Source organism: Pseudorasbora parva, chromosome 22 (genome assembly GCF_024679245.1).
Source record: "Pseudorasbora parva isolate DD20220531a chromosome 22, ASM2467924v1, whole genome shotgun sequence".
NCBI lineage: Eukaryota > Metazoa > Chordata > Actinopteri > Cypriniformes > Gobionidae > Pseudorasbora > Pseudorasbora parva.
The window spans coordinates 11,572,730-11,599,369 of NC_090193.1; the positions used below are offsets into that span (position 1 = coordinate 11,572,730).

Sequence of the window (26,640 nt, forward strand, 5' to 3'; positions counted from 1 at the left end):
CTACGACATTTGACAGTGATAGTGATTTGTCACATATATAATGTAAACATATATAATATGTGGACTAAATATATATGTCAACATATGGAATATCTGATGCTGTGCATATATGTGCATTTATGTTTTTACTGTATATGAGCATATTCGGATATCTCATATATGAGACCTATATGTCAAAATATGTATTATACATACATAAACATATATAATATATGGGATACATTTATATGTCAATATATGGAATTGTTCCAATTTCTAATATGTTTCATATATGTTTTTACCTTTTATATCACATATATCGCATATATTGATATTTCATATATACACATTTATTACATTTCCGTATGGGGTGCCATCTTTCAGCGGGTCGGTCGGACCCCGGAACAGCATCGCTTCATATTTGTGGAGCAGCTCCGGGACTCGTGCCGCAAGAGACTGGCATCGACGTCGAAGAAGTCATCGATCGCGTGGTGCTGGGTGTTCGTCGCTCCAGTGCCACCGCCCAATGTCGCTGAACCAGGCCAACCAGTTGGCGGAGGACCAGATGGTGGCATGTCACGGGGTCAGCGAGCCTCTTCCAGCGGCTTCTCTCTCTCTCTCTCTCTCTCTCTCTCTCTCTCTCTCTCTCTCTCTCTCTCTCTCTCTCTCTCTCTCTCTCTCTCCCCTTTCCTCTCCCTGCCCCTTCTCTCCCTAAACCTGTTCCCCCTCCCATGACCAGCGCCGAGGTGGAGGATGGGCGGCCTGCCCGAAGCACCAGCGACACCCAGACCGGCACCCAGGGGAGGGGGAGGGAACCCCAACCCACTTCCTGCCTCGTTATCGCTGTCCCTCTTTCCACGGCAATTCCCTGACTTACTACCAGCCACTAGGGCAGCGGGGGGACCTGGGCCGACTTGTTGGCGCTGTGGGGACCCCGGACACTCATTGATCAGTGTCCCATGATGGACGTGGGGACGCTGGTCCGGGTCCCTAACACGCCGCAAGCTGCCCCTGATCAAGCTGGCCTGTACCAGATACCTGTGAGTATCAAGGGGAGTACTTATCAGGCTTTGGTGGTTTCGGGGTGTAACCAGACCTCCATCCACCAAAGCCTGATTTCGCCTAAGGCATTGGGATAAAAGCCGCATGGTTAAGGTGAGGTGTGTACACGGGGAAGTGGTGAACTATCTGTTGGTGCCCGTGGTTATTCGATTTAGCAGACAAACGGATAGTGTTGAGGTTGCAGTAAACCCGCACCTCCGGCATCCAATAATTCTGGGGACGAATTGGCCAGCGTTTAACAAATTGTTACGGCACTTATGTGTGGATTCCTCTTGGGGGAAAAGGGGAAATAGGAGGGCGAGGTGGATTCGGAAACTCTGGGAGCAGTTCCGTGGGGCCGAAGCAGTCCCTCTCCGTACTATTTCAGCGAAAATGTGGCAAGCACGCTGTTTTCGTTAATCTCCCGGGTGTCCCGAAAGAGATTCTCACAGACCAAGGTATGGCATTTATGTCATGGATAATCCGCAAACTTTACAAATTATTGGCCATGAAGGCGATCCGTACGAGCGTCTATCATCCACAAAAAGACGGGCTGGTGGAACATTTTAATTGCACGTTAAAAACCATGATTCGAAAGTTCATTCACGAGGACGCCAACAATTGGGATAAATGGCTTGAACCTCTGTTGTTTGCTGTTCACGAGGTCCCCCAAGCCACCACAGGGTTTTCCCCCTTTGAGCTGCTCTATGGGCGCCAGCCACGAGGGGTGCTGGATGTCCTTAGAGAGGCTTGGGAGGACGGACCTTCCGCGAGTAAGAACGAAATTCAGTATGTCATGGACCTGAGAGCAAAACTGCACACTTTGGGGCGGCTATCAATGGAGAATTTGCTCCAGGCTCAAGACAGACAAAAACAGCCCTACAACAGAGGTAACTAGGCTGCGCCAATTTGCACCGGGGGATGAAGTGATTGTATTACTCCCTAAGTCTAGCTCTAAATTACACAAAGTGGCAAGGACCCTTTGTGGTCATGTGGCGAGTCGGAGATCTCAACTATGAGGTGATACGATCAGATAGGGACGGGGCACGTCAAGTTTACCACCTCAACCTGTTAAAAACACTCTGTCAGTGATGCTAGAGATGGTTGTGAGTGGGGAGGAGGATCTTGGCCCAGAGGCGGTCCAAAAGCCTAATTCTCTTGCTCTGGCCTCTGGAGGAGACCACCTCTCAACCTCGCAGCTCACTGATTTAAAACGTTTATAAGCAGAGTTTGCTGACGGGTTCTTGCCCCTGCCTGGTTGGACTGACCTCATCTAGCACCACATTGAGACGGAGCCGGGTGTGGTCCTTCGAAGCCGGCCTTATCGCTTACCGGAACATAAAAAAAGTGGTTCAGGATGAATTAGAAGCGATGCTGGACATTATCTATGGATATAACTGAAAGGTTACTTTTAATAAGGTACACTTGCATTGGTAACGCAATTCAATAGCACTGTGCTACTAGTGCAGAATGGAATGCCATCCTGAAGGGTGTGAAAATAACTTTAGGACAACCTACTGTCATTAGGCCAAAACTCAAGGCAAGGTGCATCCACTGAAAGAGCCTGTAATTCGCCAATTTACTTGACTGATGCCAAAGCAAGCAGAAGGGCAGTCTTTAGTGAAATAGGCCAAATGTCGGCTATTGTGAGTGGCTCAAATGAGGTCCTCTGAGTGCCCTCAGAACTCTGGACAGAGTTCTCCCAAAAAGGGAACGTGAGGGGTGAGGTGGATTTAGCCTCCTGTCCTCTCTGAGAAACTTGAATAACAAATATGTTTTTCCCAATCATTTGGCCAGTTATAGGAGCACGGTATGCTGCAATAGCTGCCACATATACCTTGAGCATGGACAGGGTGCATCTCCGCCCAATAGCTCCTGCAAGAATGAAAGTATCAAGATAGAGAGTCTACACTGGGTACAGAAAGTATTTAGACCCCACTTAAATTTTTCACTCTTTGTTATATTGCAGCTATTTGCTAAAATAATTTAAGTTCTTTTTTTTCTCATTAATGTACACACAGCACCGCATATTGACCCCGTATAACCACAGAATTATTGCCATTTTTGCAGATTTTAGTATTCAGTATTCAGACCCTTTGCTGTGACACTCATATATTTAACTCAGGTGCTGCCCATTTCTTCTGATCATCCTTGAGATGGTTCTAAACCTTCACTTGAGTCCAGCTGTGTTTGATTATACTGATTGGACTTGATTAGGAAAGCCACACACCTGTCTCTATAAGACCTTACAGCTCACAGTGCATGTCAGAGCAAACGAGAATCATGAGGTCAAAGGAACTGCCTGAAGAGCTCAGAGACATAATTGTGGCAAGGCACAGATATGGCCAAGGTTTACAAAAAAATCTACCGCAGTTAAGGTTCCTAAAAGCACAGTGGCCTCCATAATCCTTAAATGAAAGACCTTTGGGACGACCAGAACTCTTCCTAGACGAAAGGACGAAAACCTTCTCCAGAGTGCTCAAGACCTCAGACTGGGCTGAAGGTTCACCTTCCAAAAAGACAATGACCCTAAGCTTACAGCTAAAATAATGAAGGAGTGGCTTCACAACAACTCTGTGACTGTTCTTGAATAGCCCAACTAGAGCCCTGACCTAAACCCATTTAAGCATCTCTAGAGAGACCTGAAAATGGCTGTCCACCAACATTTACCATCCAACCTGACAGAACTGGAGAGGATCTGCAAGGAGAAATGGCAGATGATCCCCAAATCCAGGTGTAACAAACTTGTTGCATCATTCCCAAAAAGACTCTTTAAAAATGCTCTATTAGATCAAAAGTGTGCTTCTACTAAATACTGAGCAAAGGGTCTGAATAATTAGGACCATGTGATATTTCAGTTTTTATTTTTTAATAAATCTGCAAAAATGTCAACAATTCTGTGTTTTTCTGTCAGTATGGGTTGCTGTGTGTACATTAATGAGAAAAAAATAACTTAAATGATTTTAGCAAATGGCTGCAAAATAACAAAGAGTGAAACATTTAAGGGGGTCTGAATACTTTCCATACCCACTGGATATTCTGGGTTGAACAACAGCCATAAAAAATGCCTAGTAGAAAGAGCCCATCCCTCAGAGATCATGTTAATGATCTCCTGGGAAAGACGTGAAGGCTCCTGCCAAGCAGCCATAGGTGGAGGTTACACATCTTGGGTTGGGGCCAGTCTCTCCTCCCTAACCTGAAAGAGCAGCGCTTTTGGAGTGAAGACAAAAACACACAAAAGGGGTAACTTGTAGGCTAATGTATATTTTTCCTTTGAGAAAAAAACATTGGGCAATGGGAGTTTTGAAGAGGAGCAATGCTCGTTTTTTTATGTGCTTGTACTGACAACAAACAAAGGACCTCCAACACCCAGAACTGAACAGGGTGGGGTCCCTGGCACTTGGGAAATGAATGGGTAGCGCTTAGCTGGGTAAAAGCGCTGCTTCATAAATGGTTCCGCCTTGGGCTGGGGCTGAGCAGATGCAGAAGCTTGCTTGGTATGCTACTGTCAAACACTTTGGGCAACCAGAAGCTCCAGAATAATGTCTCAGGTTAACCATGGCTCCCTGAGATGGTTACATGCTTAACCTGAGACATTCTTCTAATGTTACAGCCAGGGGCGTGGGACTGGGGGGATAAAGGGTACTGAGTAACCAGGGCCCGAGGCAGGGGAGGGGCCTTAGAAGTCAGTTTTCTATACATACAGATACATGGTACGGGGGCCCAGCAAGATGGTTTGTACCCAGGGCCCAAAATTTGGTGCTACGCCCCTGGTTACAGCTAACTCTAACCAGGGCAGCATGGCCTCATATTCAAGGTGCCATGGATGAACCGAGTTACCAAGTGGTGCTTCTACAGTGATACTCCACCTAGCAGTGCATGGAAGGCAGCTATGGCTGCCACGTAGGCCTTAATCGTGGACAGGCTGTCCAGCTGTCATTCTCCACACCATAAAGTGAAGACACTCTCCACTTTAAGGAGAACAGTTTGAGTGACATATATTGAATCTATGCAACCTGCCATCCTTTTTCATTTAACCTGGGTGGATGACACCCAAACAGGATTCCGTACCCTCAGGCACTGTTCGCAGGACCCACTGAGACATGTTTGAAGGGCTTTCAATGCCACCAGATAATCTACTAAAGGGATCAGCCTCTCGAGACAATCACGGGTCTCTCTCCGTAGCCACCGTAGCTACCATCGAGAGCCTGATGCCGCAAGTCGTCTGTAACGTAATCACAGAGGCAGGATTCAATAGCAAGTAACTCAGTCTTTATTGACTCAAAGTCACAGAAAGACAAAACTCAGAACGACGACGAAATCCGGATAAGACGGGGCCGTGAGAGAATTCCCTTTGGCAGCAGGGGCAGGCTGTGAGCAGCAGAGACTCGGGAGATCGGCGAGGGAAATCCGGAAAGGGATCCACTGTTTCCAGGTGAGGGGAAACAACAACCGACGGGGAGACACAAGAGGATACATCCAACAACACTCTGACAAAGACAAGAGAGAAACAGAGAGACCAAATAGGTTGAAGGTGATGAGTTGCAGCTGGCACAGGCGACCAGCCACAGGTGCGTGATGAGCCAATCCCAGGCTCCGCCCCAACCTACATACAACACGCACCCAAGAGCTTCCGGGAGTTCTGGAGAGAGTTTGCCAGCACAGAGCCCATCTGTTATTAGTAGCCCCGTACTGGCTGGCCCAAGTATGGTTCTCAGGCTCTCTGCTCTCTCCTGGAGATTCAGATCAGGAGAGATCTTCTCTCTCAGGCGAGTGAATCCATCACCTCCGTCCACAGTATGGTGGAAACTGTGGTCTTGGCCTTTAAGGGGGCCCAGCTCATAAGTTAAATTCTCTCAAACAAGATTGTTTAGACCATCCTCAACTCCAGAGCTCCCTCCACAAGCAAACGTTATGCCTGTATGCCATGGTACATGAGTGGCCAAGGCTACCCCGCTACGCCTTTGCCCCAGTTGCTCTGCTTCCGGGAGTTCTGGAGAGAGTTTGCCGGGACAGAGCCCATCTGTTATTAGTAGCCCTGTACTGGCTGGCCCAAGTATGGTTCTCAGGCTCTCTGCTCTCTCCTGGAGATTCAGATCAGGAGAGATCTTCTCTCTCAGGTGAGTGAATTCTTCACCTCCGCCCAGCATAGTGGAAACTGTGCTCTTGGCCTTTAAGGGGGCTCAGCTCATAAGTTAGTCTCTCAAACAAGATTGTTTAGACCATCCTCCACTCTAGAGCTCCCTCCACGAGCAAACGTTATGCCTTGAAGTGAAGATTATTCACTTCATTGTGCGGAAATCACTCGTGGGAGCCAATTAACTGCCTGGTGGGTGCCATGCTGTATTTCCTGCAGAAAAAAAAATATATATATGCAGGGTTATCCCCTCCAAAATAAGGGTGTTTGTGATGGCTTTAGCTGCTAACCACACTCCTTTGTGTGGTGTTTCATTGGTGAGACACCCTCTGGTTTTCTGTTTCCATCGTGGAACTTGGAGTTTGAGACCTGTTCGCATGAGAGTGCCAACGGAGGAGCCCTTTGATCCTATTGAAGAAGTTCCTGAGAAGCTTCTCTCACTTAAAACTATCTTTCTGCTTGCTATTTCATTTCTCTTAGAATTGGAGACATTCAAGATCTCTCGGTTTTACCCTCATAATTGGAATTTGCACCCGGAATGATTAAGGCCTTCCTTCATCCTAGGCCAGGCTATATTCCTGGCTATATTACAGGCTATATACTGCAGGCCTTCTGTCCACATCCCTTCCAGACGTCAGACAAGAAGGCCATCTCACTTGCATATTAGTCAGCTGGTTAACCTTCACACTTGGGTTTACGGACCCACACTATTAAGAGCTGCTTCCAAAGCCTCCAAAGTTTCCCTCCAGGATGTTTGTGATGTGGCAGGCTGGTCCTCGACACAGGTGTTATCATCTTAGTGTGCGTGCGTGCGTGCATGCATGCGATATTATACGTAAGGGATAATCCATGGCTAGCCATGCATTAAAGGATTTTAATGCACGACCTAGAGGCAACCACCCTCCGCTTCGCATCATTGTTACAAAGACAAACATGTCTGTGTTTGTCTTTGTTATTTTTAATATATTCATACATTTCCTGAATGTGAAGTACAATATATATACATATATTTTTATGTAGCCCTTTACAATACAATAATAAAATAAAATGTTTCTGTCTCAACCCATTCCTGAAATATTGATGACATTTCCTATAATAATCTGTCCATCCTTATTGTTATATGACACAAATGTCATGACAAAACCTTCAGAACAGCTGTTTCCTGAACAAGAGCTGTTCTCAGCAAGGTAAAGGGAAAATCACATCAGAGAGACGTGACTGGATTCTAGTCACAAGACTTCCAGTTATCACTGAGTATACAAGCACTGACCTATTACACACATACAACTATAAAAAAATAAGACAGAACTCACATTCTGGACATTGTTATATTAAACAAAAACTTTCTATTAACAGAAGTCTCTTCTTCTAGCCAAGGCTGATCCAAAACACAGCAAAAAAGTAATATTGTACAATAACTATTTTCTATTTGAAAACTTTGTGTTGGCAAAGCTTAAAAGTTGAAAAGAATGGTGTTTATCTAAAATAGAAAGCTTTTGTAACATTAGTTTGGGGTCAGTATGCTTTTTATTTAAGTAAATTAATACTTTTATTCACCAAGGATGCAATAAATTGATTAAAAGTGACAGTACATAAATATATCATGTTACAAAGTTTATTTTTTAACTGTTTTCAGCATTAATAATAATAATAATAATAATAATAATAATAATAATAATAATAATAATAATAATAATAATAATAATAAATATTTTACACAAATATTTCAAAATTTATTTTTGATCAAATGAAGCATTGGTGAGCACAAGAGACTTCTTTTAAAAACATTAAAAAAATTTAAAAAAAAAAAAAACTTACCAATCTAAATCGGTTGAATTGTAGTGTATATACACAATAAGTGCACTGTGTCAAATAATTAATTTAAATGTTAATATTTAGTAGTTAAAGACACTTAATATAAAATAGGAACCATTTTCTATATATTATTTATCTCTATAATTTGCTATATAATTGCAAAAGGCTAGCGATATAATAATTAATAATAATAATAATAATAAATATAGCTGCAAGCAGCCATTATCGGGGCCAAGCGCAAAGAAGAAGACAAGACATGCCAGCATGGCTGGAAGTCTCAAGCCAACTGCAACAATGAGCCATTAAGGACCTATTAAGTTGATTTTAGGCAAAATAGCAGTCAAATTTTAAATACAGTCAATAATAATGGTTTAATGGTTTATCACTTTCGACCAATAGGTGTCACTGTTACGAAACTGATGTGGTTTAGTCAGATTGAGATGACAATGACACATGCAAAGTTTGGTGTCAATATGTCAAAGCATTGCAGAGATACAGCCTCAAGAGTAATTTTTGCATCATGGCTCAACTCTGTTGCAGTGGTATATGAAAACTGTTTTGTCTATCAATCCGAAATCCATAACTATTTGTCAGCATGGTCTGAAGACGATACGGATCAATTTTGGTGAAAATCGGACAAACGGTCTAGGATGAGTTTGAAAAAGTAGATTTTTAACAAATAACAAGATGGAGCACAGATATGTTTGCAAAATATGGCAAAATTGGTATCTATCTTCTCGGCATGAGCCAATGAATGTATTATGACCAGTCTCATTACAATAGGCTAATTTAATCAAAAGTTATTAGCATTTTTGTACATTTTATTACAACTTTTGACCACAAGGTGGCGCTGCCCCGAAACTTTTTGAATATGTTCGGGACATAGAGCGGAAGACACATACCGAGTTTTGTAATGATACACTAGTGCATTCTTAAATTATAGCATTAGCATTTTAAACCGTAATACTGCATTGAAGTCAATGGGAATTTCATGTTTTGTTTTATTATAGCGCCACCAAGAGGCACAATCCCACCAATTTTTTTATGTGTCCTCGTAGTGAGCCCATACATATGTGTGTCAAGTTTGGTGAAAATATTTCATTTTGTTTTGGAGTTATAGACATTTATATGAAAAAACACGTAAAAAATGACTGACACCTGACTTTGATTGGATTTTACTACCCCTTACTATCAATATTTTGAGATTTGGGCATTAGCGTATAGCTATCGACCTATGTTTCCGAACTTCTGAGGCTGGTTTCGTCTCGATCGGACTAGCGGTTTCGAAGATATCAGCAAATGTTTTTTAAGCACTAAATTACAACTCTGCGCAAACCATATGCCGAAACCTGGCAAGTCTGGTATCGTTGGAGTCGGCAAGGATTCAGGAGACCAAAAAACACACTCCCATCAAAATATGTCAACCACACCCAAAGTTATAAGCGTTTGAAAAAAAAAATTCTCCACTAGGTGGCGCTGTTTCGAAACTTCTCAGGCTACTTCAGGGCATCGTGGTGATGACCCATACCAAGTTTCATAACAATCTGTTCATGCGTTCATAAAATACAGCATTTTTGCACATAATTCAAAATGGCCGACATCCAAAATGGCCGACATGGTAAAATTGGATATCAGTCGACTCGGCATGACGCCCTGAATCTAATGAGACCAATTTTATGATTTTTGGATAAACGGTTCAGAAGTTATAAGCCAAAATAGGCATTTTTCGTATCTCCGGACAGGTAGGTGGCGCTGCGCCGAAACGCTGCATGTTGCTTCAAGTCATGCTTGTGATGACATGTACCAAGGTTGGTTTGAATACGATAAAGCGTTGCGGAGATATAGCCTTTAGTGTGTTTTTGCAACCTCCACGTAAAATTTGTTTGTGCGTTTATTGAAAACGATTGGACGAATCAACTTGAATTCCATAACTTTTTGTCAACATGCTCTGAAGATGATCTGTTTCAATTTTCGTGAAAATCGGAGCAACGGCCTAGGAGGAGTTCGAAAAAGTAGGTTTTTCAGAAAATTCAAAATGGCGGGAAAATTTGCATACCGGAAAATGACATCATAGGGTGAAATCGAATCGGCTTGAGCCAAGGAATCCGATGAAAAAAGAATTTTGTTTCTAGCCCTTAGGGGTCAAAAGTTATAAGCATAAATATGAGTGAAACTTTGGACAGGTGGTGGCGCTAGAGGGATTGAGTTAGAGGCACCAAATTTGCTATAGTGACAGCTCAGACTGGCCTCTATGAGTGTGCCAAATTTCACAACTTTTTACCATACGGTTCTATGGGCTGCCAGAGACTCCTATGGCGGAAAAAGAAGAAGAAGCAGAATAATAATAGGAACAATATAGCTGCAAGCAGCAATTGTCGGGGCCAAGCGAAAAGAAGACCCTAAGACATGCCAGCATAGCTAGCTGGGAGTGTAAGACCAACTGCAACAATGAGCCATTAAAGACTTAAGTTGATTTTAGGCAAAAAAGCAGTACAATTTTAAATAAAGTCAATAATAATGATTTAATGGTTTATCATTTTCGACCAATAGGTGGCACTGTTACGAAACTGATGTGGCGTAGTCAAACTGAGGTGGAAATGACACATGCAAAGTTTGGTGTCAATATGTCAAAGCATTGCAGAGATACAGCCTCAAGAGTCATTTTTGCATCATAGCTCAACTCTGTTGCAGTGGTATATGACAACTCTTTTGTTTATCAACACGAAATCCATAATTATTTGTTCACATGGTCTGAAGACGATACGATTCAATTTTGGTGAAAATTGAACAAACGGTCTAGGACGAGTTTGAAAAAGTATGTTTTTGACCAATAACAAGATAGAGGGCAGAAAGGTTTGCCAAATATGGACAAAATTGGTATCCATGTTCTCGGCAGGAGCCAATGAATGTGACCAGTCTCATTACAATAGGCTAATTTAATCAAAAGTTATTAGCATTTTGTACACCTTATTACAACTTTTGACCACAAGGTGGCGCTGCCCGAAAACTTTTTGAGTACCTTCAGGGCATGGAGCAGAAGACACATACTGAGTTTTGTAATGATAAGCTAATGCATTCGTTAAGTGTAACATTAGCATTTTATTCCCTAATACTGCATTGAAGTCAATGGGTATTTCATGTTTTGTTCTATTATAGCGCCACCAAGAGGCACAATCCCACCATTTTTTTAATTTTTCCTCAGTATGAGCCCATACATATACGTGTCGAGTTTGGTGAAAATATCTCATTTTGTTTTGGAGTTATAAACATTTACATGAAAAAACACGTAAAAAATGACTGACACCTGACTTTGATTGGATTTTACTACCCCTTACTATGAATATTTTGACATTTGGGTATTAGCGTATTGCTATCGACCTATGTTTCCGAACTTCTGAGGCTGGTTTCGTCTCGATCGGACTAGCGGTTTTGAAGATATCAGCTAATGTTTTTTAAGCACTAAATTACAATGCTGCGCAAACCATACGCCGAAACCTGGCAAGTCTGGTATCGTTGGACTCGGCAAGGATTCAGGAGACAAAAAAAGTTACTCCCATCCAAATATGTCAACCACACCCAAAGATATAAGCTTTTGGGAAAAAAAATTCTCCACTAGGTGGCGCTGTTTCGAAACTTCTCAGGCTACTTCAGGGCATGGTGTTGATGACCCATACCAAGTTTCGTAACAATCCGTTCATGCGTTCATAAAATACAGCATTTTAGCACATAATTCAAAATGGCCGACAGCCAAAAAGGCAGACCTAGTAAACTTGGATATCAGTTGACTCGACATGACTCCCCGTATCTAAGGAGATACATTTCATGATTTTTGGATAAATGGTTTAGAAGTTATAAGCCAAAATAGCCCTTTTTTGAATCTCCGGACCAGTAGGGTGCACTGTGCTGAAACACTGCATGTTGCCTCAGGTCATGCTTGTGATGACATGTGCCAAGTTTGGTTTGAATACGATAAAGCGTTGCAGAGATATGGCCTTTAGTTGTTTTTGCAACCTCTACGTAAAATTTGTTCGCACATTTATCGTAAACGATTTGAAGAATCAACATGAATTCCATAACTTTTTGTCACCATGGTCTGAAGATGATCTGGTTCAATGTTCGTGCAAATCAGATGAACCGTCTAGGACGAGTTCGAAAAAGTAGTTTTTTTGGAAAATTAAAAATGGCGGGTAATTTTTATGACGCAAAACGACGTCATAGGGTGCAATCGAATCGGCTTGAGCCAAGGAGTCAGAGAAAATTGGATTTTGTTTCTAGCCCTTTTAGTTCAGGAGTTATTAGCATAAACATGAGTGCAACTTTGGACTGTTGGTGGCGCTAGAGGGATTGAGTTAGAGACTCAAAATTTGCTATATTGACAGTTGTGCCTGTCCTTTATATGTGTGCCAGATTTCATCATGTTCCCGCAAGCGGTTCTATGGGCTGCCATAGACTTGTGAGCGGAAGAAGAATAATAATAATAATAGGAACGCTAACGGTTTCAATAGGTGCCTCCGCACCTTCGGTGCTTGGCCCCTAATAACGATTTCAATAGGTGCCTCCGCACCTTCGGTGCTTGGCCCCTAATAATAATAATAATAATAATAATAATAATAATAATAATAATACTTTTTTAATATGGTATATTATTTTGTGAATCCAACACTTAATGTAAATAATGTAACTCACTTTTTGCAGCGTGTTATTAACAGCCTCTTTAATACATTTGTGGTCCTGATGGCAGTCCTTCTTTTTATTTTCTGATACAAATACAGAAAGACAAAAGTTTTCCTTTTACATTTTATTCAAAGTTAAAGGTTTTTAAATAAACAAGCATGTGGAGACAATAAATTGTTTACAGTGATATTTTCCACTTATACTGAGAGCAGAGTGTAACTTGTCTCACCTGTGCAGTCCATCCCACTGTTAGGCTTGAACCAGGGCCCTGCTGGGGACGTATAACCTCTCAGACATGAACAGATGAATGAGCCCTTTGTGTTGTGGCATTTAGCAGAGGGTCCACATTTATCAGCATTGTCCTCACACTCATCAATATCTAAAATTTCAAAAAGAGTTCATATTCATTATATATTTATACTCTTCTCAGCATTCATACATTTCAATGAAGTGCCAAAATAACCTTTGGAGCCACTCATACCTGTGCAGTTGGTTCCATCATTAGTTTGAAACTTTGGCTTTCCGTTTGATTTAAATCCAGACAAGCAGGTACAGTAGTAATTTCCAATGGTGTTGGTGCAGTTGGAATGTGAGCCACATATTCCAGTTACATTCTCACACTCGTTGTCATCTGTGAGTGGTCAGATAAGCAGATTTTCAGATAAATAAGAAGCAGCATTTATATGCATCCAAGTGTTTTACCTGAGTGTTTCAGCAAGACATGGCAATATTCAAAAGAGAGTAAATGAAAGAATTAAAGAAGAATTAAATTTGAAATTCAGGACCATTTGAATGTCAAATTCACACAGCCTTTTTTGCAAGTGTCTTATGTAGTTGGTATACTTGGGAATTTGAAGCTTGAAAGCAAGCTGCTATGCTAGATTTTGTCTTGGAAGACAGGTTAGCAATCCCCTTACCAGACACCTCCATTTTGGCAAGTAAGGCATAAATGCCATACCAAATTTAAAAAGGCTGCTGCTCAAGAGTCATTCTGAACAGACACATAACCAACATATATTTAGAAAGCCAACACTTGAGAATTTACAGCTCAAGACTCAGAATTACTCAGACTATTTTTTTTTTAATATGGAGATATAGGCTCAAACATTAAAAACAGTAATATTTTCTACAATAAAAATATTATGTGAATGTAGTATCCACAACAAAAGTGAGGCCACAAGTTTGGTCAAGTTAAAATCTGAGGATATCTCTAAAATGATGCATTCTACAAAGCAAGAGCATGTCAGAGGAGTTTTTATAGAGAAGGCTGACAAATGTTAATCAAATATGTAAACACACATTTGCAGTCTTTTGTCTAATGTCTGGTGAGGAAAACTGCTCAATTCATGCTCTAATGTTCTCAGTCAACAAATGTTTTACGGTTTTACAGCTCTGAGTGTAACAAACAAAAAAGCATATTCTTGGAATTTTATGTGAATTCTTGTAATAAAATAGATAGGTGTGATGCACTACCTAACATGGGTTTAGTTGTAACACAAATGGTTTAAAACTTTCCACACATGCTAGGATGGCAAAACTAAGTGTATTTACTGGTTGCCACATCAGCATTATTTAGAGAAATATTGCACCTAAATTGATAAAAGTAACCTTAAAGTGAAGATATGTCTCTAGTTTAAATATTTTAAACAGGCTTTTGAAGTTTGGGCAAAAACTTCTGGTAGTGTCATGTTTTCATGTCATTTATTTTTTTATTTTTTCACAGTGCTGAATGTCATATGGTGCTTTTGAAACACACAAAACCCTTCACTACATGATTTAATGTTAATCAGGTCAAGTTGATCAAGAACAATGCACTGTGGCTATAATTAAGCGTGAGCAGCACAGGCAAAAATATACTCGGAGTCAAAACGATCGTGTTTGGTGTGTGCGGTATGAATGCTCTAATCTGTTAGCGGGTTGCCGGAAAAATGATGCGCTGCTTACACTCTGCTAACATGCTCAGTGTGAAACCGGTCTGAACCATGAGTGGATTTTCACAAACTAAGAAAGTCAAAAAGCATTAGGTTGTGCCCCACATTCCCCTATAGCTTCTGGTGCAACAGGTGCAATAGAGCTACAATTATCATAAAGCAACATAACACAATTTAAAAGAATAAAATTACATTTTAACTAAAAACTCACTTTTTAATTAACATCTAGTGTTTGTATTATCTAACGGTCACAATTTTATTTATATTACAGTCATACAAGAATGTTTAAATATGTTTTATTTAGCATTTTATATAGAGCTAATTGCTACACCTGTTTAGCATTTAAAATGTAAATTATTGATATAAAAATTGCTGAAATCGCATGGAAATCAATCACACACAAAACATATGCCTATTCAATATTATTAGCTTCTTATTTCACATATAGAAATGTAGAATTGTTTTCATTTATCATAGTCCTAATCCCAAATGGCACAGTTCATATGCACTTTCGGTCATGTGGACTTAAGTGGCTGCCGCGTGCATGTGTCTGTTAAGTCCATGGTGGGGTGTCCCATTCATCATTTTAGGTTTCAGAAGGGTGCTTGCGAGCACCCCCATAGCGGCCGTTATGCCCCCTCGATGCGCACTTCAGCTGAGCCCACAAGTTTGCGAGTTACGCAGAGGACTTTATTCGGCAGTCAAAGCAGCATTACGTTACAAAAGTGCGGACCCGGAGGAAGACTGTGGCTGAATCTGAAATATTATTGAGGAGAGAGCCTCAAAACAAGAGTAGAAAATAGCCTATTACTTATTAGTTATGATGTTTTTGAATGTAAAAAAAAATGCACAAATGCCATTAGTTGACCTCAGACAACAGCATAAAAAAGCCAATTGATGACACCTTTAAATGTTACTGTCACACTCACACACCGGTTGGGCTTTGTTTTCAGTTTGCATGATTTCCCAGAGTTAGTTTGTTGTCATGGTTGTTAATTTGATGTGTTGTTCTGTTCAGCTTGGTGCAACTCAATATCATCAGTATTTTAGTTCATGCTTTTCACTCCTTAGTTGTCGGGTATTCTTTGTGTCTACACTTTGAATGTCATTATTCCTCTTGTTTTGGAATATACTGTGAATTAAATAAAGACTATTTGGATAGACTATTTATCTTAATCATCCTAGTAGTGCATGTGCTTTGTGTAACCAGAACCGTGACAGTTAGTAGAGTTGTAGTGTTAGTACCTGATATTAAGCCATATATTGTTAACCATATTTTGTTACAAGATTAATAAACTACAGTACAGTCAGCCTTTTCATTTTGAATTTGTTACTTTGCTCCCCTTACAACGAAAGCGCCAAACAGTCTTTACCATTTTGTTTTAATGTAATAAAATAAATCTCAAACCCTGGCAATTGTTGATTCCATCACCAGTGAACCCATGATTGCAGTAGCAGCCCTTTTTGGAATCAATAGTCTTGCAGGTGGCATTAAGGTGACAGGTCTGGCAATTGTCAGCAAATCTGCATGGATTCAGCACACTTGAAAACCAAGCTATAAAAAAGAGGTACATATATAATGGAAATAAAATTATTTTCAAAGATGGATGCACATGAATTACATGTTTGAGACATTATTTGTCACATGGGTAACTATAAAATTTGCCATAAAACATCCTAATACACAAACGATACACAAATTATCTGTGGTTTTGTATCTTGGTTTCAAACACCAAGTTTGATGCTTTCTTGAAATATTATTTTATTCAACAATTCTGTCATCTAGATAAAAAAAATCCATTACTGTTGTATTTCTGCAACAGCTGTTGTGTAATCAATTGAACACAACAAATGAACACAATAAAATCACACTGACATTAGCTTAAGGAATTCCTGTATTGGTAAGGAGTACAAGGGTAATTTTCATAAATATCAAAAAAGTTAAGACATTGGGCATGATGTCACATTAATGCTGACATTTTTTGTGTGTTCATAATTGTTTTACTGTTTACATTTAGCTGAAAAGCAAATGTATAACCTATACTACATTTATATAATAATATTATTTTTAATATATATATATATATATATATATATATATATATATATATATATATATATATAAAAATCTTTCAAACCTGTCAATAAACTGCGGTCCCCATTATGACAACATACTATATAGCGTGACAACATGCTCCACTACAGGCATCCACATTTGATCAATATACAGAATCTTACTGTCAAAAATAAAGATATTTTGAAAAATAGTAAAAGTGTAAGAACTAGTGACGATGTATACATATCATTCTCTGTGTATTTCCAACATGAAAAAGTAAAGCATAATTGAGCAATGGATATAAAGAAAGTGTATTTAATTAATACATTTTAAGTGTATTTAGATCATAGAAGTGACTTACCAGCAAAAAGCAAGAGTTTCATTGGAGAGCTGTGAAAAAACTCCATTTCGGAGGTGAGGCTGGAATGTCTTTAAGCAGTAAGTGAATATCTGTGTGACGCACAATACTTCCTTATGTCAGCTTCCTGTTTCTCTAATCCTGACCCTTCCTGTCCGGCTCAGTCAACGCACAAAAACACAGAGGGACACCGCAGCTCATCCTCACGCACACAATGCTACTGTACACAATAATACTAACAATTTACTGATGATTCAAGCACTCCGAAGTATAAATGTTTTGAACCACTAGAGTTAAATGCTTTGGCATAGTCTCCATGGGTGCAAAACCTGAAGATTCATGTAATCCAGTATGATTTAAGAATGTTTCAATCTGTGTGCTTCAATGAGAGCAAGTATAAAGAAATCCACATGGTCAGTGTCACATATTTGCTTATTTGATGATCTCATTGAAGTTTCATTGCGTATATTTGGTTACAAAACATCTCACACTTCTTGCAGCCAAAACATTTACACTGAATTGAAATTTCTATCAACAGAGTCTAGGTATCAGAGTTGGGTGGAGGTATATTTTTAACCACAGAGCTCTTTGTTGTAGACGTCTGCAAGAAATGTGTGTTTGAAGATAAGAAACAAAACCCACTGAGGACTGGCTGAACCATAGATGACTTTTGACAAACTTTGACCTTTGTTTTAGGATTGCTTAATACTGTCCCATTTTTTCTTGGACACAAAATGCCAGCGGTCTCAAAAAATATTTGGACCCTTAAACAATCTTAAATATCAATATCATTGCATTAACAAAAGCTGCAAACAAATTCCTTTACAAATTTTCTCTCACTATATGCATCACTTTAGAGTGTGTTCCTTGAAAAAGTTTTTGTGTGAAAAGGTCAATTGTAGAATTTCGGTGCTCATGAGTTGATGAGGCTCAGAAGAATATTTATTGCATGTTAAATAACCTCAACAATAGCACACAAGGTATCACGCAATTACACATTTTTAAGTTCTGAAAGTTTAGTTATTTGAAGTACTATAAAATAGATAGATAGACTAAATAAAGATGACTGCAACACTGATCCCTCACAGTGTTCTGGGTCTGTTAGTAACTTCTGAACCAGTGTGACCCATGACAGCAAGACAAGGGTGCGGCTTTTCCTTCTGCCCTCAAACAATAAGACGGGACCTTCTGCCTCCAACACTTCCGCTCTATACTGGGATGGTGTTTACTGTAAGCACAGAATAAGTCATCAAGCACTTTCTACTCTCGACTTCCCTCCTGTGGCTAATATTGTATAAGGCAACACACTTCGTTAAAAAGGGTTAAAACCTGCAGTTCAAGAATTTGCGCGCACACACACACACACACACACACACACACAGAGAGAGAGAGAGAGCGAGAGAGAGAGAGAGAGAGAGAGAGAGAGAGAGAGAGAGAGAGAGAGAGAGAGAGAGAGAGAGAGAGAGAGGGGCTGTTCTTTTATTTCTATTAATTTAAAAATCCTTAAAAAAAATTGAATAGTTTCCACAAAATATTAAGCAGCTTTTTACAGCATTGATAATAATATGCTATGAATATTATTGAACATACAGATATGCCATTACAGAAATACATTACATACAAAACAAGTAGAAAACAGTTGTAATATTAATATTATTATTATTATTAACTTGTAATAATATTTCACAATATTACGTTTTTTCTGTATTTTGCTCCAGTTCAAGAGTCATCATATTTTTTGCAACTGGGTAACAAGTAAATGCAATTAAGCAACACTATATGATGAATGTAGATTTTAACCAGAAGGTTGAACAATTTTGTCAAGACACCCTTTTTCAGGCTGGATCAAGTTGTGACATTTTTATTCAGGCAGGTTGCCACAGCTGTTTTTGTTTTTGTTTTTGTTTTTTTAACATTTTTGCATGTCACCTTAAGCCCCAGTTTCACAGACAAAGCTTAATCTAGTCATGTTTGAACAGTTTTAACTAAAAGCAACTTTCACCTGCAACTTTAAATATTAATTTAGGAAAATCCTTTACAAAATATGTTTCTTGCATGTTTAACATAAAAAAATAAAGAGTAAAATAAAACATTTCACTGTTTTGTCCTTTATGCTAGTTTGGTTTGGTAAGTCAGTACTCATCTTTGTTCATGTCCTCTATCTCGCCTTTACAAATAAAGCTGCACCTAGATCCTTTTAACTTCGGGCCGTGAGCCTACATTATACAGCCATGGAAAAATAGTCTGCTGGCACAAGTCTGGACTATCTTTGAGGATAAAATTGATGGTTGTGAAACGCTAAACAAATTAAACTGTATATTGCGATTTTCTCTGGGACTGAAGTTTCAAGATGAGTAAGCACTCAAAGACCAGTCCTTATAAAGCACTGCCCCTCCTGCCTCAAAGGCTCATAAATATATTTGTCTTGCCTGTCTTTGCCTGAGATTCACCACAGTTGACTGAACTAATCCATATTCCCTGCAGTTTAAGGGCAGTATTTCCATTTTGAGAACCACTTTTCTTGCGAATTTGCACATGCCTCATGGGCAGGAAGTGTGGACAAATGCATCATTTGCTCTCCTGTGACGTGTAGCTCATTTTAAACCTGAAAGCAAGAAGCAAGGAAGACACTTTTTGGGCCCGCAAGAGGATGCGTTCCACTTGCCAATGTGCTCCTGTGTGCCCATACATACGTATGAGACAGACGGATAATTCTGATGAAACGATAGCTGAATTGTTAGCAGGCAAAGGAATTGTTTTTGGTGAATTTTAAAACTCTGTTCTGTATTTGGGGTTGAGAGATTCTATGAGTAAAACAGTGAGTGCATTGAGTTATCAGTTGCATTTAAATTTAATAATTTAGCAAATGCTTTTATCCAAAGCAGCTTACAAATGAGAAGAGCAATAGAAGCAATCAGACCAATAAGTGGTAACAGCATGAAGTCTGTAGCAAGTCTCAGTTAGCCTAGCACAGTAAACAGGGTAAAAACAAAACAAAAAAAACAAACAAGAAAATACACACACACACACACACACACACACACACACACACACACACACACACACACATACACACACTGGTCATATAATTAGCGTATAATCAAAAAGTGTATATATTTCCCTAATTCCATTCAAAAAGTGAAACTTGAATATCATATTCATTCATTACACACAGACTGTTATATATATATATATATATATATATATATATATATATATATATATATATATATATATATATATATATATATATTATTATTATTATTATTATTATTATAACTGACAACTAAGGAAAATCACAAATTCAGTAACTCAGAAAATTGACCAGTACAAAGAAAGGATTTTTTGAAATCTTGGCAAACTGAAAAGTATGACCATAAAAAGTATGTACAGCACTCAATACTTAGTTGGGGCTCCTTTTGCCTGAATTACTGCAGCAATGCGGTGTGGCATGGAGTCGATCAGTCTGTGGCACTGCTCAGGTGTTATGAGAGCCCAGATTGCTCTGATAGTGGCCTTTAGCTCTTCTGCATTGTTCGGTCTGGCATATTGCATCTTTCTCTTTAAAATACCCCATATATTTTCTATGGGATTAAGGTCAGGCAAGTTTGCAGGCCAATTAAGAACGGGGATATCATGGTTCTTAAACAAGGTACTGGTTCATTTAGAACTGTGTGCAGGTGCCAAATTCTGTTGCCTCTCCTCTCTTCTCCAGACTCTGGGACCCTGATTTCCAAAGGAAATGCAAAATTTACTTTCATCAGAGAACATAACTTTGGACAACTCATCGTAGCCACTGATCAGAGTCCAGAGTACAGGCAAGGTCACAATACATGTAGGCAGTCAAAACAAACAACCACAACAAGGCAAGAAACACGGGCAAGAGAGTAGTCCAGAAAGAGGCAGGTGTCCAAAACTAAGAGACAAGAAACATGGGAAAGCTGCACTTAACACTGCAATTGCACTTAACAAGACTTTGCAGTGAATGGCAGAGTGAACATGGTTTACAGCTCTGGAAAAAGCTGTCGACACCTTTCATCCAGAAACTGATGCTGGTGAGTAAACCATCAAGTTTCCTAATGAAAAATAGATTATGGATAAAATTATTTGTGAAGTTAATAAACGTAATTTCGGGAGGAGTACGCCCATCTAATCTTTCAATTAATACCAAGGTATAAAACCAGCAGCTTACCTCTTCCCCTTTTTAGTTCCTGAAGCATTTGGCCTGCCTAACTCTGCTTGACTGGCTGCGCTGCTCATTTCACCTGTTGATCGCTGGTCTCTCCGCTCCACATAACACCTCACTCAAGAAAACCTCTCTCTTCTTCCATCTAGAATCATCACGGGGCTCGGTCGATCCTCATCGTGATGCATCGAGGCCTTCATCATCATCAACATCATCCTCTTCAGCAGTAACATTAAGCCTCATACCTGCTGCTGAGAAATGGTCCGTCAACACGCTCAGGCAAGCGTTATCCAGCACGGGTTTTCCATTTCACCCAGAGGAATTCAGAAGCGCATCTTCACGATCTGCTCGTGTGTTTTAACCAAAAACTCTGACTCTCACGCCGCATTCAGCGTTCTCGCAGCAACATGCAAACATCAACACAAACAACTGCACAAGCTATACGGTCCGTTTCAGTTTGAGCAGGCAGCCGCAGCTGCCCCGTCCGCCCCTTAATTCAGCCGGCACTATCGCGGCCTCTTCGACAGTGACTGTTACCTTTCCTCCTCCCACAGGTAAGTATAGCTTCTTCTGTTATTCTTTCCACGCTTTCAATATTTCTGTGCTTTCTGGCTTTTATTCTCTGTTAAATCAAGAAAAGCTATATAATACATTTCTCCTCTGCTTTTGGAGCAGGCCCAAAGCCCCCCCCCCCCCCCATAATTTCTTCTCTGCTATAGGCACAGACCCAAGGTGCAGACCCAAGCGTGAGGCTGCCTCCGCAAACGCCCCCCCCCACCCCCTATAATTTCTCCTCTGCTATCAGCGCAGACCCAAGAGTAAGGCTGCTTCGGCAAACGGTCCTGCCCCACCCCACCCCACCCCCACTAATTTTTGCCTCTATTATCAGAGCAGACCCAAGCGTGAGGCTGCCTCTGCAGATGGTCATGCCCCTCCCTCTCTTTCCTTTCTCCGCCGCCATAGGAGCCGATCCAAGCATGGGGTTGCTCCCCAAGCTTTCTATTCTCCAACCTTATTCCATCCAGCTTCTGCGTCCTCTACAGTTCCTTGCCTCCTTCTCAACTGCATTGCTCTTACAGTTCCTACTACATCGTTACTATGGATCCATCACCTGTCTCCACCAAGCCTCCGTGCCTCAATCGCCCCAGGGGGTTGGTCCCAGTATAGCTCATAAGCCCCGCCCCTCCGGGGTTTCTAATGGATACGAGTTAAACTAAACAATCAAATTACACTTTATATTTTCCAAGATGTTTTCTGTCTTTTAAGGCAGTTTTATCACTATGATTTTATTTCAAGTGTTTGTTTTAAATACGTTTAGCTTAGTTAGTTGTTTGATGCTATAAAATTTGCCACTGAGGAACCAGCAGACTTTTTCAGGAGAAGAGTGGACTTTTTATCTTAATTCCTATATTTCCCAGATTTTGGCATAAATATTAAGAGCATTAGCCCGAAGGTGGACACAGTTCCAAACCCAGCATTGCAATCCTACTGGACAACTTGGAGAGCTTTCAAACTATTTCACTCCTACAACCAACTTGTTTTCCCAAATTCTCCCTCTTTTTTCATTTTTTTTTTCATTCATCTCATATCTCATTTTGCTGCTGCAGTGCTCCTCCAGTTTGATGCTGCCGCTGCAGTGCTCCTCCTATTTTGATGCTGCCGCTGCAGTGCTCCTTCTATTTGATGCTGCCGCTATAGTGCTCCTCCAGTTTAATGCTGCCACTTGCAGGGCTCCCCCCTTTTAATGCTGCTGCTGCAGTGCTCCTCCAATTTGATGCGGCCACTGCAGTGCTCCGCCATTTTGACGCAACCGCTGCAGTGCTCCGCAATATAACGCTGCTGCTGCAGTGCTCCACCAATTTGATGCTGCCGATGCAGTGCACATCCTATTTAACGCTGCCACTACAGTGCACCTCCTATTTAATGCAGCCACTGCAGTGCTCTTCCTATTTAATGCTGCCGCTGCTGTGCTCCGCCATTTTGATACTGCCGCTGCAGTGCTCCGCCATTTTTACACTGCCACTGCAGTTCTCCTCCTACTTAATGCTGCCACTGCAGTGCTCCTCCTATTTAATGCTGCCGCTGCAGTGCTCCGCCATTTTGACACTGCTGCTACATGCTCCGCAATTTGACGCTGCCACTGCAGTGTTCCGCAATTTGACGCTGCTGCTGCAGTGCTCCACCAATTTGATGTTGCAGTGCTCCTCCTGTTTAATGCTGCCACTGAAGTGCACCTCCTATTTAATACTACCGCTGCAGTGCTCCTCCTATTTAATGCTGCCACTGCAGTGCTCCTCCTTTTTCGATGCTGCAGTGAGCTGCAATTCGATACTGCCGCTGCAATGCTCCTCCAATTTTATGCTGCCGCTGCACTGCTCCTCCATTTTGATGCTGCCCCTCCAGAGCTCCACAATTTGACACTGTCACTGCAGGGCTTCTCCTATTTGATGCTGCCAATGCAGTGCTCCACCATTTGATGCAACCGCTGCTGTGCTTCGCAATTTGATGCTGCAGTGCTCCGCAATTTGAGAATGCTGGAGGCTGCTGCAGTTCACCACCAGTTTGAGAATGCTGCTGCAGTGCTTTGCTTGAAGCTGCTGCAGTGCCCCACCAATTCGAGAATGCTGGAGGCTGCTGCAGTGTCCCGCCAGTTTGAGAATGCTGCCGCAGTACTTTGCTAGATGTTGCTGCAGTGCCCCGCAATTTTGAGACTGCTGCTGCAGTGCTTTGCTTGATGCTGCTGCAGTGCCCCACCAGTTTAAGAATGTTGCTGCCGTGCCCCGCCATTTTGAGACTGCTGCTGCACTGCTTTGCTTGATGCTGCTGCAGTGCCCCGTCAGTTTGAGAATGTTGCTGCAGTGCCCCGCCAATTGAGACTGCTGTTGCAGTATTTGCTTTGCTGCTGCAGTGCCCCGCAATTTTGAGACTGCTGCTGCAGTGCTTTGCTTGATGCTGCTGCAGTGCCCCGCCAGTTTGAGAATGTTGCTGCAGTGCCCTGTTGCTGTCTATTTCTGCATTGTTTTTGCGGGGCAATCGGAGCTCGGGTAGAATATCCTCTCCGAGCCCCTCTATAGCAGACAGCAAGCCATATCTGTTTACCACTTTCACTAAGATTATATGGGCACACAAACTCGTGAAGTGAAGTTAATAAACGTAATTTCGGGAGGAGTACGCCCATCTAATCTTTTAATTAATACCAAGGTATAAAACCAGCAGCTTACCTCTTCCCCTTTTTAGTTCCTGAAGCATCCATCCTCCTCCCCTGCTCCTCCTTTTGTACAATTTTGTACACCACATTGGTGGTGGTTGAGGAGAGATCCCTGACACGAGTGTAAAGCGCTTTGGGTGTACAGTAGTACATATGAAAGCGCTACATAAATGACTCATTCATTTATTATTTTATTCATTCAATTTGCCTGTTATATGGGGGCAATCGGAGCTCGGGTAGAATATCCTCTCCAAGCCCCATTATAGCAGACAGCAAGCCAAATCTGTTTACCACTTTCACTAAGAATATATGGGCACACAAACTTGTGAACTCATCTTAAATACAAGCAATAGTGTCCAAGACAAAAAACATCACTTACTTGTACTTAAACTCAAACTCTGTGAAGTTGAGTCTGGATAACTGGGGAGAAACCAGGTTCTGAGAAAGAGGAAATAGAAATTCTATATCTAACAAAGGATATAGTTTAGTGGCAGAATCTCAAAACAAGCATCACAGCAACATATTACATAACAACTCTGATGTCTACAGATGGCTCAAAATTTTCCTGGTTTTCTGAAATCGATGCAACTTCTGGAGCATCGGGCAGCACTAAAACCTCGTTATTCAGAACAATGTTTTCAAAGCTCAAAAGCGGTTGTCGAAATGACAGCATTGCTGGTCCATCTGGAAGACTAGACTCCTCTTCATCAGAAGAGGCCTGGAGTCGTTACTGGGAATTTGATATTCTCTTTTACTTTCCCTTCTTGTTATCGTGTGTCGTTTCAATGCTGGAATCTGTTTGGAAGTGCACCAAATATCTCTGGACTTTTGCCAAAATTATAGATCAGGGAATAATAAATGAAAGAGTCAGTTATCCACCATAAACAGACAAAGAAATTACACAGATGAAATGCAGGAAAAACAAATGCACAAGTCGGACTCATTTACCTGCTCCCTTCAGGGGCGTCACAGATGAATGATGATATTTTGAAAGGAAGTGCTCTCCCTTCAAACAGAACTCATTCCGTTTCAAGTTGCTGTGCCTCTTCTACAAAAGGATTCAAAAAGTGAAGGCTGGTTGGCTTCTTCCCATAAATGAGACTAATGGCAAATGGAAGTTTGTTTTGCTGGAAATTACCCACGTATTGCTCAATTAAACCAAGAACTGGCCAGAACATGGCATTTGAGCTTTTGAAAAGTGGTCAACATTAACTTGCATTGAAACTGACGTCAACTTCTGCAATTCAGGAGACTAACAACTGCAATAGTATTCCACTTTCAATTCCAGAGTGATGGTATACACCACCTGAGAGTACTGTTGTTTTAACACAAGTCACAGTTTTCAGAAGGATTATCGGGTCTTTAGGAAGGGTTGGGTGATCCTTGGATAAAATGGTTAAAAGCTTACCACATGGGGGATCATGTTGTCAATAGCCCATCCTGCCAATTGTGTCCTTAAGCAGTCCTCTTCACTGTCTTCTGTGCTTGAGGAAAATTCACCAGATTCATATACCTCATTGGCAGTTATTTCCTGTGCTTCAGGGGTTACTGTTTGTCCATGGCTTGTTGTAGCAATTCAATGATCATTAACAGGAGGATTTACTTAGTCAAAGTCAGGAATAACACCAAGTAGAACATCGTTTGCAGCTGCAATTTCCTGTTTGTCCCTCTCAACTCCTTTCAATATTATTCTCCCTTTGCCCCAGTAACTCGACATTGTGACAAACAATGCATTTATCTTTAAAGCCAAAGCAATTGTCCAACAGTAGGTCTCTTGGCGAAAGGTAACCGATTATGCTCTGGTCAAGGTATCTGCAAGAACATGTGAACAAAACCGCATATACAGTAGCTATGCTTTGAAAAAAAAAAAAAAAAAGATCAGCCAAATGTGGAACAGTTAAATGTATTCATTCAGTGTAGAGATTCAAGTGAACAGCATTGTGCTCAAACATTATAAGTACAGCAGTTCAGAGAGATTTGTTAGGGGATAGGGTGTTGGTGTTTGTATATAGAGTAATGGGGAAAAAAACAGAGTAATGGCATTTCCCTATCTCGGACCATTTTGAGTTTATAGCTTCCAATGTGCGTGTGCTTTAAACAATACAAAAATGGGGAACTACTGTCTAAGAGGACAAATAGACTCACCCCCAACACTATGAAACAGTCTATATAGAGTCTTTTTTATATACAGTCTTAATAAAAATTATTTAAAACTATCACTTTTCTGTCATTCACTGTACACAATCATTATCACT

The 26,640-nt window shown here is 40.8% G+C and overlaps 2 protein-coding genes across 2 annotated transcripts in view; both read right to left on the minus strand.

The window, feature by feature from the left end:
• Positions 1–17,080, minus strand: part of adgrl4 (adhesion G protein-coupled receptor L4) — a 39,595-nt gene extending 22,515 nt beyond the window's left edge. Inside the window, exons 1-5 of the mRNA XM_067432323.1 lie at positions 16,995–17,080; positions 15,986–16,132; positions 13,128–13,277; positions 12,876–13,025; positions 12,659–12,729 (exon numbers count right to left, since the gene is read on the minus strand). Coding sequence (XP_067288424.1) covers positions 12,659–12,729; positions 12,876–13,025; positions 13,128–13,277; positions 15,986–16,132; positions 16,995–17,040 — 564 coding nt within the window. The 5' untranslated portion in view covers positions 17,041–17,080. The remainder of the gene's footprint in view (positions 1–12,658; positions 12,730–12,875; positions 13,026–13,127; positions 13,278–15,985; positions 16,133–16,994) is intronic.
• The window catches only part of vtg3 (vitellogenin 3, phosvitinless), a 78,137-nt gene extending 53,457 nt beyond the window's left edge, over positions 1–24,680 (minus strand). The window contains exon 1 of the mRNA XM_067431043.1: positions 24,399–24,680. The gene's annotated coding sequence lies outside the window, so the exon portion shown is untranslated. The remainder of the gene's footprint in view (positions 1–24,398) is intronic.
• Positions 24,681–26,640: the final 1,960 nt, after the last annotated feature.